The 18335-nt window shown below is 58.0% G+C and overlaps 1 protein-coding gene across 2 annotated transcripts in view; it reads right to left on the bottom strand.

Moving 5' to 3' along the window:
• Positions 1–693: 693 nt before the first annotated feature.
• ABTB2 (ankyrin repeat and BTB domain containing 2) overlaps positions 694–18335 on the bottom strand; it is a 180802-nt gene continuing 163160 nt past the window's right edge. For both annotated transcript variants that reach the window (XM_007468075.1, XM_007468076.1), the window contains 12 exons: positions 15676–15765; positions 15022–15123; positions 12925–13021; positions 12529–12664; positions 10479–10708; positions 8863–9041; positions 8312–8417; positions 7984–8086; positions 7352–7442; positions 3055–3123; positions 2261–2374; positions 694–891 (listed from right to left, as the gene is read on the bottom strand). In XM_007468075.1, the coding sequence (XP_007468137.1) occupies positions 694–891; positions 2261–2374; positions 3055–3123; positions 7352–7442; positions 7984–8086; positions 8312–8417; positions 8863–9041; positions 10479–10708; positions 12529–12664; positions 12925–13021; positions 15022–15123; positions 15676–15765 (1515 nt within the window). The remainder of the gene's footprint in view (positions 892–2260; positions 2375–3054; positions 3124–7351; positions 7443–7983; positions 8087–8311; positions 8418–8862; positions 9042–10478; positions 10709–12528; positions 12665–12924; positions 13022–15021; positions 15124–15675; positions 15766–18335) is intronic.

The following is an 18335-nucleotide window of genomic DNA, read 5'->3' as shown; positions in this document are numbered from 1 at the left end:
CCCCCCCCCCCGCCAACCCCTGCCCTGGCCCGACCCCAAAGGAGGGCCTCTGTGAGGCCAGACACCAAGAGAATGGACTGAAAATGGACTCAAAGTGACCCTCTGTGCACGATCCCCGGCCCCCTGGAGGCCCACATCAAGTCTTTCAAAGGCACAGCCCTGAATAAGTTGAGGGTTTGGGCAGCCTTTCTGCCGTGACATTGAGGGAAAATATCAAGTTTTGACTGAAATGGCCCGGGGCCCAAACAGAACATACATTCTGTACATTCATAAGGATGCCCACACCCCCGAAGAGCCCCAGTTTGGACAGTCTGAGCTGCCTGAGGTCCCAGGGGGAGGGCACGATCTGAAGCTGTGCTGAGCAGAGCTGAATCAGGATCACATGAGGGTGAGTGCATGGTGGCCCTCAAGGTGTGAGCGGTAGGTGTCGGGGAGGGGTTGGGGGAAGGGCCACCTTTTGGCCACCCCTGCCCTTGGCCCATCACTGGTTGAGCCAGTGGTTAGCTCTGGGCCTGCCCAGGTCTGGCTCCAAGAGGGCCTGTAACCAGCCTCCACCCAGCAGGGCCCCAGCGTGTCCACAGGCCCTGGCTACGTGCTGGCCCAGGCACCCCGGGAAGCACTTGCTCCCGGCCCTTCCCACCCGCTCGGATGCCTGGCGACAGAGCCTGGCCCAGAGCCGGCCATCCCCGAACCTCACACACGTGAGGTGACGTAGAGAGAGTGCACGCGCTCCGCCAGGGTGCTCTGCAGGTCCTGCAGCGGGTCCAGGCCCTGCACTTTGCTGCTGCGGCCGTAGATGAGCTGCCGGAAGGAGTCCTGCTCGAGCAGGGCCTTCATGTGCTTGAGGAAGAAGCCCTCGCAGAACAGGGCCAGTTCGGGGGCGCTGTGGATCTGTGGGGCAGGGAGAGGGAGTGGGTGAGACCCACTGCGTCAGCACAGCCCTGCCCGAAACCTCCCCCTACCCTCACCTCCAAATAGTACCCATGGGCTAAGGCCCAGCTTCAAGCCTCACCCTGGAGGAGGCATGTCCTATCTCTTGGGGCGACCGGCCCCTTATCTGAATTCCTTCCATAAGCCTCTCCTTGGGGTTAGACTGATCGGGGTTCAAATCCCAGCCGTGCCACCAGGAACATCCCTGAAATCTTGTTTTTGGCCTAGGTCCCGCTGGTGACGGCTTGTTGAATGCCAGTCATCCCTATTGGATTGGCAGCTCCCTCACTAAGGGCAGGGACTGCCCACTCTGGGATGTCCAGCACAAGGCCCAGCACACGAGCGTTCACCTGGTAAACACTCAGTAACTATTTCAGGTCAACAAATATGGAGTGCCCGCTCTGGGCCAGGTGCTGGGCGCAGGCCTCGAGGCCCAGGTCTGCGATGCTGTCTCAGAGCTGATGTTCCAGTTCAGGAAGACAGGGAAGCCAAGGAACCAACCAGGCCAGGAAACCACAGACTGTGGTTAGTGCCGTGAGAACGTGAGAGTGGGTGAAGGGGCAGAGAGGTGTGTGACTCGGGGGAGGCCTGGGGAAATCAACAGGGCTTGGGAAGAGCTTTACCGGGGGGGAGGGGACAGTGATCGCAGGAGTTCTGCGGTGGGAATGAGTTGAGGAGGAGACGTGGGCCGCGTGGCTGGGTGAAGGCAGAGGGGCGGCATCGGAAGGGGAGATGTGGACAGGGTCCTGGGGCCCGCGTAATGGGCGACAGATAAGGGCTGGATTTTATTTAGTTTGCAGTGGAAAACCTTTGGAGGCTTTACGTAGGGGAGTGACACGGTCTTTACTTTTCCAAGGGTCTTGTGGATTGCAGGGTGAAAGCCAGGAAGTGTGGAGGCCAGGGCAGCAGTTGTCCACGAGAGGGGACAGTGGAGATGGAGGGAAGGGGAGGGACTGCTGATGTGTTTCAGGAGTGTTTCTAGATGTGGCAGATGACCATGGCGTTTGCTGAGAGGAGGAAGACTAAGGAGGGCCATGCAGGAAAGAAAATCAAGTAGTGCCTGGGGAGCTGATTTGACTCAGAGAGGCTCAGCTCCTTGGCCCAGGTCTCACAGCCTGGTGCAGCACGACTGGGATGGGAACTGAGATCCACCCGGCTCACAGCTCAGCTCCCAGGCTGCGATGCTGCCCCACTGGGCGGCAGTGACGCCAGGCCACAGAGGGACTTGCAGGTGGCCAGGCAGCTTTGAAGGGCACTGTATTTTCTAGCCAGGCCACAGTGGAACAGAGTGTGTGTTGGGAGGCAGCCGGCGGGCATCAGGGGTCCTCACCTTGGCATACTTGTAGGTGTTCACGGCGCTCTCCACGCTCAGGGTCTGGGAGCACAGGATCTCGCAGTGCCGCTGCAGGGCGTCCAGCTGGAACAAGCTGGCAGCTGACAGCAGCTGGCAGGAGGCAAAGGAGGCCGTGGGTATGCATGGCCCGGTCTGCGGGCCAGGCATCATGGAACAGACAGCTGCTTTGTGCTGTGTGCTCTGCTTCCTCCCGACCTCCCCGCTGCCAGTCAAGTCTGACGGCCTAGATTTATTTCTACTCTAGGCTATCTACATATTGGCTGGGACACCTCGGGAGGCACCGGATGGGTGACAGACGCTGGTTGGGATTTCTGACGTCAGGAGGCCTTCAACTACACGCTGCCCGCTCATCTACGTGACCTTCTAGCCAGGTGCGCGGCCAGCAGCGGGTCCGTTCTCTGAGCAGTGACCTGGTGAGGGGAAGGCCTCGCTGCCTTCTGATCCTTCTGGGCCTTCCATCCTCAGGGGTGGCCCTTTCTAACCCCGAGGTGTGGCCCGGGAGGCCGGGCTCCGTGGGTGCACAATTTCCCACACTCTTGGAATGGCGCTTCCCGTCGCCAGAAGAGCAAGGACCAGCAGGGAACCAGGAGGTCCTTGCAGAGGCCACCGTCCTTCCCTCCTCATCTCTCCAAGTGCTGTGTTTCTGAGGGCGGGGTTGAGACCTGGAAGATGTCGCAGGCCGGGGACACAGGCATGGCGGGACTGGGGCCAGGCTCATGGCCTCCCTGCTCCTCCCCCCCTGGGGCCGGGCAGACCGGCCAGGTCCTCACCTCCAGGATGTCGCCGGTGGGGATGTCCATGGATTCTGTTCCCCCGTAGTACAGATACTGCATCATCATCTGTAGGGAGGAGAGGCCCGGTGTGAGCGCCAGATGGACCCACAGCACCGAAGTCCTCACCCGGCACCCCCGGAGTGCCGCTCCAGCCGCTGCTGGCCTCCTGGTGCCCCCTGACCTCTGTGTGCTGACGTCCGCACCTCCCCCGACTCTCATCAGACATTTTTGTGTTTTCCCTGGAATGCGTGTGGCAAGCTTCCTTCCACAGAGTGGTTTCACTTCAATCCTCAGGACAGACCTGTGAGCCCAGGAGGGCAGATACTACTCACAGCTGGGGAAACTGAGGCCAGGGAGGGGGGCTGAGCCCCCTCCCCAGAACCCTTCCAGCTCACCACCAGTCACCATGCCGCTCGTTTCTCCTTTTACCGAAATTCTAAGTCTGGGGCTGGGAGAGGGGGAGGTGGGGCTCTGAGGGGGCGACTGTCTGGCGGGCCACCCTCAGGATCCCAACTCCTGACCTCCCTGTCGGCGCTAGGCCTCCACGTGGAGGTGACAGCCAGATCCCGACTCCCTCCTGGAAAGTAAGTTGCAGAGGTCACCTTGCTGACCAGCCCAGGACCTTCAGGATTCTTGGGAACAGAGGGCCCTGGGACACCACATGAGGTGGCCTGTGGGGAGGGAGGCTACATTTAGTTCTGCTGAGGTCTGAGTTACAAGCTCTGCCATCACGCTGGACACTGGGGAGTTTCCCAGTTGGAAAAAGAAAAATGATTCTCCCTGGTTGGCTGAAGAAACGGCCCCAGCAAGGAGCTGGCAAGTGTGTAAGTAAACATGGCTCCAGCCAGCACAGTCAAGCTCTGTTAGGACTGGCCCCCAGGCTGGAAGCGGCACCAGAGGGAAGGAGCCCAACCTGGGGGAGGGGTGGGGGGGGAGTGGGGAGGGCCCACCAGCCTCATCCAGGCCCAAGGCCTGTCCAGGAGACATCAGTCTCTCCCCCTCAGAGGAGCGGGGGCCCCCGAAGGCCTTCCCCAGCCCCTGCTGGAGCTCACGTGGCGATCCTACAGTTAACACATATGTGTCTATGTGTCCCACGGCTCCAGGTGGTACCGGGCCCACGCCTGGCTTCCTCTGCCATCCCCATGCTGGCAGCTGAGTGGGTGCTGAGCACAGCACCAGCAGGACAGCTCTGAACGCCCAGGGCTGGGAGTGGGGTAGGTCACATCTGCAGGGATTCTTTGCTAAGGGATGGCCTCAGGGCAGCCCCTAGGCGAGAATGGGCCCAGGGATAGAGGCTCGGAGACAGGTGACAGCCTGCAGCTCCCCTTCCTGGCCTGGAAGGCAGCCTCCTGCTGCATTTGGTAGCTGGTTTTGGCCAGGCCCAGGCATCTGTGGCACGTGCATCTCCCTGAGGTCACCTGAATGCACACGGGTCCACAGAAGTCAGAGCAGAACTGCCCTTTTGGAGGGTGGCTGAGGGAGCTGGGCTGCTGGCGGGCAGCCTGGGGAGCTGGGCTGGACCGGCCGCCCTGTGAGCAGCTGTCAGGACCGGCCGCAGGGGCTGCCAGGCGTCCTCTTGCCCAGAGTGGGCCACCAGGAATGTGACCACAGGGAGGCCACTGATGCTGCAGGGACAGGCCTGGGGTCAAGAGCCACGTCACAACGGCAGGGCTCTCCCCCAAAGGCCTGGGTTTAGTCGGCAGTGACCTTGGCAAGTGTCTAGACCGGTGCTAATGCAATAGCCACTGGCCATGTGTGGCTTTTGAGCATTTGAAACGTGGCTGCTCTGAATTAGCACGTGTTGTGTCAAAACTGGATTTTGAACACTTAGTGTAAAACATTTCATTAATTTTTTATATGTTGAAATGATACTATTTTGGCTACATTAAGTTAAATAATATTAAAATTCATTTCACCTGTTCCTTTTTGTTTCTGTGGCTACCAAGTGATTTTAAATTACCTGTGTGGCCTGCATTATCTTTCTATTGGATGATAGCACTGCTTAGATCTCCTTGGGCCTCTGTTTCCTGTTCTAGAAAACAAATAATGACCGCCATTTCTCTTCATGCTGTGAGAGCCAATGAGATGTTTGGGGGCTGCTCTGAAACTTTTAGGCTTTTTTAGGGAGCACCGGCCCTGGATTGATGGCTTCGGGCTCCCCCCAGTGATGGCAGAGCTCTGCCCCAGAGGACCCATGGGGTGAGGCCAGAGGCTAACATGCCCAGGCTCACGTGTGCCCCGACGTTAGACCTGTTGTCCCCGTCTACCCTCGTGACAACCCCGAGAAGTCATCAAGGGCTGCCCAGCCTGTCCTGGAACAGGCATCCTCCCCTGCTGAGTGAATGCAGCCTTGATGGCAGTGGTCACCCGAGCCACACGTGTGCCCTTTGCCTCCCCGCCCCCACCGCGACTCCCGCCCAATCCCTTCTGCCCTTCTCAGACCCACCTCCTGTGTCAGAGCCTGACCCCACCTGATGCTCCAACTCACCTGGACTTTGGGCTTCTTAGCCAAGTAAGTTTCTAGAGCTGCTCCTCTCCCCAGTGAGTTTGGCTCAAGGGATGGGAAAAGGGGGGAGGGGAGACACCCTATGCCAGACCCTGGGTCTCCCACCCCGATGAGTCGCCGAGTTCCATCCACTCTCCCCTCGCCCACTTCCCTCCATCCTGCTACCACTACCTGGTCACCATCATCACTTAGCTGGATTTCTCAACATCCTCCTATCTGGTCCCCTGGCTGCAGTCATGCCCCCTCCAGTCCCTTCCTCACCCTCCAGAGTGAGTGAGGTAATGCAAACTGGACCATTCCACATCCTAAGATTGAATCCTGGCTCTGTCACTTCTCAGCTCTGTGACCTTAAGACAAGTTACCAAACTTCTCTGTGCCTGTGACCCCCCTCATCTACCAAGAGGGGATAACAAACCTGTACCTCCTAGGACTGTGCTGTGAAGCTTAACTGAAGAACAGGGGCAAAGCACTCGGAACCATGCCTGGCTAAGTGTCTGTGATGATGGTGGCCTCCTAGTAGCTTCCATCTGTCCTTGGGTTAAAGCTCAGGCCCTTCATGCTCTGGCTCCTGGGGGCAGCTTCAGCCTCATTCTGGACGTTCTTCTGAATCGCTGCCAGGACTAGGCCAGAGGGCACTTCCTGAACAGGTCGTGGTCCCTTGCCTTTCAGACCCTGCGTGCACTTCTCCCTCTACCTGGAGCTCCCGATACCCGGCTGGCTGCCCTCGTCCTCCTCCGCAGCTTTGGGTTAGATGGCCCGTCCTGCTCTCCCAGTGCCTTCCCCACCACACCTATACCACTAATTCATAACCCTGTCTCGTGGAGGGCAGGGTCCCTGTCCCGTTTACTGCTGTCTCCACAGTACCCGTAAGTGACTAAATGCGAAATGCTAAATGACTAAATGACTACAGGAAACGTGAGAGAGGGACTAAACCCTTGTAGATGGTGGCTCCTCATGCTTCTGTGAGGCTGTGATCTCTCCCGTTAAGTCACAAGCCTGTCCTGTGCAAGGCCAGGTCCTGGACCCACCCACCAGCTGCCTCTTGGCCTCAGTCTCAGCCCCTGAGGGTCATGCCTGCAGCCTGGAGATCACTGGAGAAAGGAGCTCCCCACCGGAGCTCGGCGTAGACCCCAGCCAGCCTCCTCCTACAGACCCCGCTGGCCAGCCTGTGGAGTTTCCGTTACGCAACCTCTGAGGTTCTCCGAAGCTTAGAGATCGAAAGCCCTGACCTTGATCTTCCACACCCAGGATGGGCTCACCATAGCCTCTTCTGCTTGGCCGGCATGGCTGGGGTCTGATGCTCGGGAGGAGTGACTGACTTACACCAGCGCACGCGCACGTAACCCTCCACCCACCGGGGTCTTGTTAAAATGTGGGGTGTCTGGGGTGGGGCCTGAGGTTCTGCATTCCCAACAAGCACGCAGGCAACGTCTGTACTCTGGGAGCTCACTCCGGGGAACAAGGACTCACGTGCTGCACGTGTGGTGTGCGCCTGTCCTTACACGTCCATCAGTCTGCCCAGACCCCTCACCCAGTGGTTAGAGCTCAGGGCCCACGAGACAGGGTCTGAAGCTACAAAGTCACAATGGAACGGCTACCTTTGCCTGCGAAAAACCTAGATGCTCCAACCTGACCACTGAGACTCAGCAAAACAGAGACGGCACTGGGGACAGAGGGGAAGATTATGACCGACTCGCGGCTGCTCCCGCCCAGATGGACGAGCCAGGGTGGGGCTCCTAGGGGGAGGGGGCATCCCTTGAGAAGCGCGCAGCACTGAGGGCCACATACCTGAAAAATGTGGTACCTCATGTCACCGATCTCAATGGTTTTGCTGCTGTCGCCATCTTGCTCTGATTTATTGGTCATCAGTGTCTTGAACCTGGAGCCAAGGAGATGAGACAAGACGGGGCTTGAACGTGACTTTCACTCCATGGCCGTGTGGCAACGGCACCGTCCACCACCTGACTGGCCACCAGGGCACAGGAGCATTTTAAAAATTACTGCCGTGCTCTCAAAATAATTCTCGGCGAGTGACGTTTTACATCGTCCAGACGGCTGGGCTGAGCCCCGTTCTGTCCCTGCTGCCCCCTAGATGAGTGACTGTGACGCCTGCGGCTGGAAAACTGACTTTCGTGCCAGAACATTTACGTTTTCTAATAATCAAAGGCAGCAAGTTGGCCAGACAGAATACAGCCTCAGAGCTCCTCTTGGAGAACTCTAGGTCCCATCTCGACTGTCCCTCTGTCAACTTGTCCCATGCCCGCGGTGGGGCGGATGGGGCCTCCACGCTCCGTGACCTCCGTGCTCCGTGACCTCCCTGTGGGGGGCAGAGGCTCTTCTCCAGCCTGTCCATCACCTTGTATCCACATGAAGCTGCCCAGCCTCCCAGCAGCTGAAACTTCATTATCCGGGTTGCCTACCTGTTAGAAGCTGTCACCAGCAGGACTTTATGTGCATAAAACAGCTTTCCTTCCACAAGGAAGGTCACATCCGACATCTCCTTGTTGTTCAAAAAGTGAGGATCTGCCAGTAGGGAAGGAGAGGGGGTGACTGAGGAGCCTGCCTCCAGGGGTTTCTTACATGTGTGTTGGGGGCAGATGGGGTGGGGAATGTGGAGAGCAGAGAAACTGAGGCCAGGCCATGGCACTTGGAAAGGGGAAGGACAAAGAGGAGAGGGAAAGGAAAAGGGGAGGGAGGGGAGGGCAGGGAGGCCTGGCAAGCACAGATGGCCGGTGGGGAAGGCCTCACCTAGCCTGGCCGGCAGGGTCTTGCGGAGCTCAGGGATGCTGGGAATAGGGCTGCTGCCGTAGCAGTGCATGAAGATGGCAGCCAGCTGCTGGATGACAGAGTCGTTCTGTGGGGGGAGAGGGAGGGAGGGAGGGGCCATGAGCTCAACCCCCGATCCTGTGGCCGTCTGTTTATAGCTCCTGCTACATCGGGCCAACTTCAGAAGTCCAGGCCAGGATCAGAGCAGCCGCTGCCTTTTGCTCCTCCTGGAGGTGGCCTGGTGAGGGAGGCCTGTCCCTTCAACACTGATTCCCCAAATCGCTCTTTTGGCCGGGCTCCAGCCCAGGCAAATCCATGGCCTCTGCAGCCAGGCGGTGCACGTTTGCGTGTGGGGTGGGCGTCCACCCGCGTGCGTGAAGGTGCCTGTGTCCATCTGTCCGTGGGAGGGGTTGTCCCTGTGTCTGTCTTCCTATGAGTCAGTTTCCGTGTCCGTCCCATGGTCTGCTGGGGCCGCGGGCTCTGGAGCCTGGGTTCTCTGAGCTTGGGGCAGGGACCTGCCCGGAGACACTCACCTTGCTGGTCTTAAGGATGTCGAACATGAGCTGCAAGCCCTCGGTCGCCAGCTCCTCGTTGTATTCCTCCTCCTTGATGGAGCCGAAATCCCGCAGGAGGCTCTGCACCACCGAGTACCGAGACTGGGAGAAGGCCGTCCTCAGAGACTCGATCCAGACGTGCAGCTTCCAGGGGACGCCTGGGCCCGGGCAGGGGAAGGGCAGCAGTCACCCCTGGGCAGAGCACTCCCTGTGGGGGCCACCGAGCCCACCTCCCGATGAACCCCTTCCTGGCAGGCTCTCTTGCGATGTGCCCAGTGTCTGCAGAGCAGGGGGCAGCCCCCAGCCCCCTCGGTGTAGCCAGTAAGCAAAGCTTCCGTTCACCCTGACGGGCCTCCCTGAGAGATCAGAGGGTGCCCGGGTTCGTGTCAGATGAGGTGGAGGAATGCCTCCAGACCAAGTGCAGGGAGCCCGAGCTCTGAAAATCCACAGCTCAGCCTGGGGACTTTCAAGCGCAACCCCAGCACCCACACTGGCCCGACTCCTTGCTGGGCCCTGGACTGACTTACTGGGGGAGGACCCATTATAATTACGAGGGGTAGCCCGGGAGACTCGGCTACCCGGAGGATATGCAGGGTGCTTGGGGACGCAGGGGATCCCTGCCTGTCTAGAAGCCTGAAATCAACCCCGTCCTATCGCCCAGCTCACTGGTCTGTTTATGCACATCCAGTGCCACGTAATTACTGTTTACCAGCTCCCTGGAGTGTGTCGGCGGGGCCGCAGAGCAACTTACAACTACTTTGTAAAGATCGTGACAAAAACTAGTGATGTTTCTGATAATTAGAGGGATTGCTTCTTACTCCCCCACCTCACCATGGGTTAAAAAAGGATCGATGGCATTCCCTGCCCCCCACGACGACGTGCGTAACGTTAGCATCCCTGGTTGACTGACTGTATGTAGGAGCCCATTTCACAGAGAAGAACACTGAGGCTGGCTTGCCACAGCAGGGCCACGTGGCCTCCCACTGCCTTGGCCCAGCGCCGGGCGTTCGTGTGTCATGGCACCCGGGAGAGTAACGATGCTGTCATCGTGCACTGAGTGCTGATGGTGAGCTGGCACTGGGCTCTGGGCTGCATGTGACGACACCACATTCGTAGAGGAAAGTCATCAGCACCAGCGAGCGTGGCGGGGCTAGGCTCTCACCCAAGTCCGTCTGTCTGACCAGCCTACCGGGAGGGAAGGAGAGGTCGGCAGGCTTGCAGACCCAAGGAGGTGGGGAGGTTGGCTGAGGGACTGGAGAGCATCTAGTTGACCAGAAATGTAGACCCCTAGTGCTACGGATGCTCCCAGGGCGACACATCCCAGGACTTGACCAGGGAGCTTGGGGGACCTGAGGGCACAGGGCTGGGGTGAGGCTCTTGAGACACATCCCCACGGAGGACTGTCTGAGGCTCAGGGCAGCTCCTGTCCTGGCTGTCAGTCACCAGGCCTGGGGGAATTGAGCCCTGCCCTACACTCAGCTACCTGGCCCTCTCCTGGCCTGAGGAGCGGCAGAGCGTGTGTGTGAGTGTGAGTGTGAGTGTGAGTGTGAGTGTGTGTGTGTGTGTGTGTGTGCCCGTACGCCGCAAGGTCTCACCTAGTGCCCGCAGCTCCATGGTGATGTCCACGTAGCCGTGCTCCGCGCTGTAGTACATGGCCTCCTGGAGGGCCTTGGTGCGCGTCCGGCTCAGCCTCACGGGCCCCTCGCTGCCACTGCCCTGGCTCGACGCGTCGCTTTCCTCCACGCCCTCAGCCAGGATCTCCTCCAGGGACAGCACGTCTGCTCTGGCCTGCTGCGGCTGCGTCAGGAGCTTCCGCAGGACGTTCCTGTGGGTAAAGGGACGGAGGGCGATGCCTGAGGCTCCCGCCACGGACGGCGCCCCCCGAGCTGACTTCTGGCGGCCCGTGGTCCAGATGGGCAGCTACGGGGCATCTGCGGGCACAAAGGGCTCACGGTCTTCCCCCCCCGCCCCCGCCAGGCAGGCTGGGCCAGGGCTCCCAGCGACCCCCATCCCCGGCCACCTGGGGAGTTAAGGGGAAGGTGCAGGAGACCTCCCCCTTCTGCCATCCATGTAGTGCCAAGAAGTCGTGGGCTTTGAGACCAAGCAGGTTCTGCCAACCTGTGTGATCTCGGATAGGTTGTTCTACCTCTCTGAGCCCTGACGGCTTTGTCATCTGTAGGACAGGGCGTCAGCATCATGCTCTCCCGGTTAACGTGAGGCCAATGTGATGACATCAAATGCAGAGCCTGATACCTAGCAGTCCTCCTAATAGCAGCCAACTTGACACACGTAAACGTGTCCGAAACATAGGACATGCTTATGCTCACTTCTTCCTTTCCCTCCATTAGTAAGAATGAAGTGGAGCTGCATTTTATACTGAATTCATTAACATACACAGATGTGTAGAACCCTGGATGCTCGACGGAGCATATTCCCGTGTACCGCTGCATTTAACCTGAGCGATCCCATGAACCTCGCCATTTGTGGGCGATGATTACGTCTTGCTCACGGTCACTCTGAGCAGGATGAAGACTCAGACGCAGAGCTTCAAGCCCCAGGCTCGTCCCTCACAGCCTGTGGGCTGGGGCTCTGGGCAGGCTGCAGCAGGGCCAGGCCCACAGGTCACCTGGGGCTGAGCCTCCTCCCAGCGGCCCTGGCCACCCCTCCCCCACCTCCTTCCCCTACTGTGTGATGGAGGCACGGCAGGGACCCCCTCGAGGGACCTGGGTCATCCCGCTGTAGCTCTGCCAGTTCAGCAATTTAACAGAGCACCCGGTCTGGCGTGAGCTGGCATGTGACGGTGAGCGCCCACCGCGCCCACCCAAGGGAGCCCTTGTTCCAGAGACAGTGGGAAGCCGATGAGCAGAGGGGCAACTCCACGTGGGGTGAAGAGTCCACAGCGGGGGGAAAATGCGGGCACTGGGCGGGGTAGAGAGGCCTGGAGGCCGTGCCCTGCTAGGTGGTGCCTGAGGGCAGGGCTGGTGAAGATGGGTGAGAGCAGGGGCCGGGCGCAGAAGGCGAGGGGGCGGGGAAGCGCGCTAGGGAGTGGGCCACAGCAAGGGCACAGTCTGGGCTTGAGGACGGGAAGCAGGTGTCCCGCCTGCCCTCTCTGCCTTCTACTCACCTCTTCCCTGTCTCCCTCTGCCCCCCGAGCTGCCTAACGGCTCTGCTCTCAGCCCTGCCCTCTCGCAGCCCCAGCCCCCGCAGAGCAAGGTCCACCATCTGCTCCTGGAGCGAGACGCGATCTCCTGCAGAGCCACCAGCGGCGTCTTCGTGGTGGAGCTGCCTGTTGTGTGGAAGCCTCTAGCGCCCCAGGCCACTGCAGGCACCGGAGAAGCACCCCAGGCATGGGAAGGGATGGGGTCCTGGGTGGCTGCAGGGTGGAGCGCCTCACGGGGGAATGGGAGGGCCTGCTCCGGTCCCACGTCTGCCATGAACTGGCTGTAGGACCTCTAAGCAACCCAGCGTCTCCGGGCCTCCAACATCCGGGGCCCCCGTGCTGCCTGAAGCCCTGTCTTCTTTCCGGCTGGTGTGCGTGCAGCCACCCCCAGCCCCCACCTCTGGGAGGACCTCCAGGCCTAGTTCTTCTGCTGAGAGCCTGCTTCGTGCCCCCCAGCACACGGGGCAGGAGCCCCGGGCGGGTACCTGTGGCCGTGGGCGGCTGAGTGGCTAAAGCAGTTCATATCCTCGTGGAGGGAGGAGGCCACGCCATTGGTTTCGAGCATGCTGAGGAGGGGGTCGGCGCCCCGGCTGAGCAGCAAGCTGACCAGCTCGTAGTTCCCTGAAAGACAAGGTGGACCAAGGATGCTTCCACCGCCCGTGTCACTGCCCCTCTGCTGGGCCTGCCTGGGCAGTGCGTGTGGCAGAAACACTGACGATGGGGTGAAGGGGAGCCCCTGGGACCCAGAAGGAGGGGCTTCAAGGCTCACCACAGTGATCTGCATGCGCAGCTCAGCCAGGCTGGGTGACACTCTGGGGAGGAGGAGGTGGACCCGTGGGGCAGTAGGGGACCCTCACTGGGCAGGGCAGTAGTGTACCTACCGGCTGCAGAAGCCAGCTGCAGGGGTGTCTCCGCATAGCTGTCCTCGCCACCGGTCACTGCCGAGCCCTCCACGTGGGCACCGGCGTCCAGCAGCAACTGCCAGGGCACAGGGAGGACACTTCAGCGTGGTAGGGAGCGTCTGGGGCATGCGTAGGGAGGCTTTGGGGAGGGGCCTGTAGTTCCCTCCTGTGGCACGTGACCAAGGACTGGCTCACCCGGGCATCCAGGCAACCAGAATTTTAGAACTCCTGGTTACCTTCAGGGCCCTAAGTGTCTAGTATCTTCACCTCCACCCCTGTGGCCTTGGACCAAGCCCCTAAGCTATAGGGACCTCTGAGCTATTTCTCCCTTTCAAACAGTTTCCTACAAACTGGCTGCAGTGATCTTTGTAAGAACTCACACAGATGAGCAGAAAAGAAGGCACCACCCCCCAGTCGACTGGGGGAAACTGGGGCTCTGGAGGCAGCAGAGGTAGTGGGAACGGCAGAGGTGTTAGAGCTGAGTGCCAGTGCTAGCCACAGACCAGTGGGTGACCTGGGGCAGGTACCTCAACTCCCCAAACCTCAGTCTTCCTCATCTGGAAAATGCAAAAGAGGCCCGCCTTGCAGCCTTGCTGGGGATGAAGTGAAACGGTGCTCACCGCTCCATAGGGGGCTCAATAACTAGTGGCTTTTAGGGTTCTCATCAGAGAGGTTCGGTGAGCTACCCAAGGCTGGGAAGCGTGGGGCTGGGGCAGAACCTCACTGTCTGGGACACCAGGTGGCCTCTCCCCATTCTAGCAAGGGCACGTCTTGCAGGGGACAGATGGGGCAGGGCTAACAGATACCAAGCAGTTCCAGCTGAGCTGGCTGGCTTTGCCTTGGGGCAGGGGTGGGTCTGCTTCACCGAGAAGTGACTTCAGCTCCATCTCACCTTTCCTGACCGGCTGCTCTGGAGGGAGCCGCCTTCCAACCCTCCCAGGTTTCCGGAGACCAAAGTCCCCTCAGAGCCCGTGCTCGGCCGGCTCAGGCAACACCGCGGTCCCGCCACCTGGAGACCAGTTCCGAGGGGCCCAGGTTGACCTCTCAGCCTCCCCACAGCGTGGAGCATGGGGGCGGCTGTCGGTGGGAGGCTCCCGTCAGGCAGAAAGGGCACCGCTGCCTGAGCCAGTGCGCCAAGGTGGAAGAGGAAGAGGCCTGCCCGTCAGGGTGAAAATGGGCACCAGTCCAGGTGAGTCCAGGGTACAGCCCTGCAGGCCAGTCTGGGCTAGCGTGGAACTCTGCTCAGGGCCTTAGGAGGACGCGCACCAAAAAGCAGGCAGGATGTGGTAGTCAGCCCACTGACCGCCATTTACTGCATCCCTCCTATAGGCCAGGCCTGGGTGCACAGCGATGAATAGACCGGACATGACCCCTGTTCTCAGAGGCCCCACAATCTAGCAGACAGCAAGGGTGGAATACGAACTCCCAGGAAGGAGTCTGGAATCCTGTGGGCCTGTGGCCTGAGGAGTGAAGGAGTCTGGGAGCCGAGTGGCAGTGTCACCATGCCCCATCCACGGCTTCCACTTTTAGGCCTGAACCCCCTCCTCACGCCAGCCACAGCTACTGGGACCAAGGTGGGCACAGTGTGGCTTGGCTTGACAGGCGAGCTGTGCCAATCTGAGTCCTCTTTCAGGAACTGGGGAGCTGAGAGACTACGCCTGCTACCAGGGAGGGGCAGAACCGGAAGGACAGCATGCTGTATAGAGCCGGCAGAACTCATGAGGGAGTAAAAACAGCTAAGGGTTGGAAAGATTACTGGAGGAGAGAAATGGAGCACACCTGCACAGATTCCAGATTCCAGCACGCCCCAGGACTCACCCACAGATGCAGAGATGCCAGGCAGGCCTGGTACTACTTGGGCCTGTGTCTTGCTCCCTAAAATTCTCACATGTATCCTCACACTGAAGCCTGCTCTTGGAGGCAGACCAGGTGGGTCTTTGCTGACCAAGTGAGCTAGCGTTAACTAGCGCCTCTGGTGTCTCTGACTCCAGGCTGCTGCTCATACAGGTAAGGCTGGGGCTATGCCTGGGGCTCAACCCACTCAGCAAGCACGCTGCATACCTGGCAGGAGCTCACCTGGACCACAGAGATGTGTCCGTGCAGGACAGCAAATGTCAGTGAGGTCCAGTGCCGGCTGTCAGGGTGGATGGAGGGGTGCCTGGGAGAGTTGCTTGGAACCTGGAAAAACACCACAAATGATCAGTGTTTCCTAGGTCAGTGACATTCCTGGGCAGGTGACACAGCCGCCTGAGCTAAGGGGAGCCCTGCAGGGATGGTGACTAGGAGTCAACTCAAGAGCTTTCTACATTCGATTGGCAACGTCTGCCTGGAGTACCCTGTGGAAAAGGCTCAAAAGGATGTTCAATTAGTGATGTCTGCCCTGGGCAGAGAGATGGCAGAGAGGGAACACTTTATGCCTCAGTGGGAGGTAGAGCCAGAAGTATCTGGGGATGGTGGGGATGGCTGGGGATTAGGTTGATAAAATGGGAAAGGTGCTACAGTAACAGAATTACAGCCATTCTCTCTGCTCGACTCCCCTCTGAGCTCACTTCCTCTCTGACAGAAAGTTCAAATCTTGAGGAAAAACCCTCTTTGCTAACTGTGATCTCTGTGCATCTTGCATCTTCAGTCCTCTGAGACATGTCTAGCTGTCCAAAGCATCAGAAGAAGACCTTGGGGTGTTCTCTTGCTGGGTTAGGAGCCCGGTGCAGCCCTTGGGGGCTTTCTCACCTGGATGTCCAAGTTTGCTCCAGCATCAATTAACATCTGGACCATCGCTTCATCCCCAGCAGCACAGGCATACATCAGCGGCGTCATACCCTACATGAAACAAAGGCAGATGCTAAACTGTCTGCAAACAGAACATGAGGACACGTGTTCCATAGGTGTCTGCCCCAGAAACCAGATCCAGGTCTTCCTGCTTGACCAGTTGCTCATCCTGAACAATCCTGTGTCTTGTGCTGAACAAGACAACCTGCCCCTCCTAGGCCCACTGGACGTATGACACCTGAAGGATGAGGAGGGGACATTTCCATGAGCACCACAAGTTGCCAGAAGGGCAAAGGGCACAGGCCCCATGGCCAGACTCCGGTGCAAAGGCTACTTCTGCTGTAAACTTTGTACAACTTACTTGTACTCCTCTGTGCCTCAGTTTCTTTATCCTTAAAATGGGAATAACAACAGTATCTACCTCATTGGGTTGTTGTAAAGAGTATGAGTTACTATGTATAAAGTGCTTAGTACAGCTAACTAAGGATAAGCTAACTAATTAAAATAACACAACAACACTATCACTGCTACTATGTTACACTGCCACATCCAAACCCACCCCAGGCCCTGTGCTGGTAAATCACCGTGGGAAGTGACTTACATGCATCGTCTCATTCAATGACCACACCATCCTTATTAGGGAGGTTCTGTTACTGTCCCCACTTCACAGACGAGGAGCAGAGAAGGGGATTAACTTGCCCAACAGTCACACAGTAAGTAAGAGGATGAACTCAGCTGGAACCCAGGTCTGCCTCAGCTGCGAAGCTCTCCCCTGAGGCATCTCACGGAGGGTGGAGAGGTTGACTTTAACATCTCGTGCTGTGAGCAGTTCTGAGCTTTTCTGAAAGCTGAGGCCCAATCCCTCCCTGAGTTTAGGTGGGCGATCTACGGAGCTGCCTTCCTGGCAGGGAATCTCCTCTGTGGCCAGTAATAGCAAAGGCAGCGATGGAAAGTGTTATTCCACAGCTGGATGCTGGCAAGCGTTTGTCTGGAGCCCCGCGATGTTACTTATTAGGTTATCTGTGTGTAGACAAGATCTCCTTACCTCATAAATCCTTGCCTAGTGCCCAGAGATAAAGAAATGGCCTGAGATTAATCACGGGTGAGAGGCCTTTTTACCCACAGATCATTCTGCAGACACTGAGGCTGAGGGAACAAACAGGACCGAACATTTAGAGAAAAGCCCACTGCCACCGAGTGAGAATCTGACTTTGTTTTATTCCCCTTGGCACATGCTTGACTTCTTTTTTCTCCACACATCTGAACATGATTCAGAGTGTAAACCAGGCTACAAGCCTTCTAAGGAGAAAGTACATTTTTTGTGTCGGCCCCTCCCCACTGCAGGTACCTAAAGAGGCTGAATCAAAAGAGGCTGATTAACAGATTTCAGGGATGATCATCACCGTATCAACAACAAACAACTGGATGAACCTTTATTGAGCATTTACTATGTGCCTGATGTGAAAGCCTCACGACAACCCTATGGGGCGGGTACTTTATTCCCACATCTTAGAGGTGAGGGGACAGGCTCAGAGGGGTGCTTGTCCAAGCTGCCACAGCTATGACAGGAGGACTAAACTCCAGGTCCGTCTGAGGCTAGCGTCCATGGGCTTCCCCACCACACTGCTGGAGGAAGATGATGACCCCCCAGGATGAAAGCCCCATAGCCTGCATTGACAGAGGCACCTCGGGGAGATCCCAGGACCCAGCCTGTCGCCTCCCTGAGCTCGGCTGCAGCATCCCTGTCCTAGCACGCGCCTGACTGTCCCGCCCCGATGCTCCTGCCCCCAGCATCTCCTTTCCCTGGAATGCCTTCCCCACTCCTCTCCATTGCATCCGACCACCCCTCACTCCAGCTTGGCCCAGATCCCCCAGGAGGAAGCCTTCCCTGGCTGCTCAAGCCCGACCTGTCCAAGTCCACTCTGGCTTGGGTTCGCCGGGCACCTCATCATGCTCTCCACCATGCTGTCATCTCATCCGAGAGGGCTATGTGACCCTTCAGCTGTCATGTAACTTCCCTCATGCTTCTGTGTGGGTTTCTAAACCCATATAGGAAATCCATTACCTATATATTGCAGAGCTCACAAAACTACATCAAATATACAAACGGCATCTTCCACAGCGGTGAAGAGCCTGGGGTTGGACCACTTGGGTTCTTCTAATCCCAGCTCTGCTCCTTACTAGTTGTGTGACCTCTGTACCTCAGTTTCCTTATCTATAAAATGGGGATGATACCTACATCATAGGGCTGTGGTCAAGATTAAATGAGTTACTCTGTGCAAAGTGCTTAGAACAATGCCTGGAACACAGTGAGTGCTATATAAATGTTAGCTATTCACAGCAAAAACAAAAAAACAAAGCAAGCCAAAAAACTCAAGTTAAATTCTACCTAAAATTGTTAATTGCCTCCAACACTTCCTATCCCCTCTTCTGGCTTCATTTAATGCCTTAGCACTTTTCACTAACATACTCTGTAGAGTGTGTGTGTGTGTGTGTGTGTGTGTGTGTGTGTGTGTGTGTGTGTTGTTAACTCATGAAGGCAAGGATTTCTACAGGCCTGGAACGTGGCAGGCACACAGGATGCTCCAAATACAAGTCTCAGTGATTATGATCTAGAGCTC

This window comes from Lipotes vexillifer, unplaced genomic scaffold (assembly GCF_000442215.2).
Source record: "Lipotes vexillifer unplaced genomic scaffold, Lipotes_vexillifer_v1.1 scaffold451, whole genome shotgun sequence".
NCBI classification, from domain to species: domain Eukaryota; kingdom Metazoa; phylum Chordata; class Mammalia; order Artiodactyla; family Lipotidae; genus Lipotes; species Lipotes vexillifer.
The sequence above is the reverse complement of the archived record's forward strand: the minus strand, read 5'-3'. Positions and strand labels throughout refer to the sequence as shown.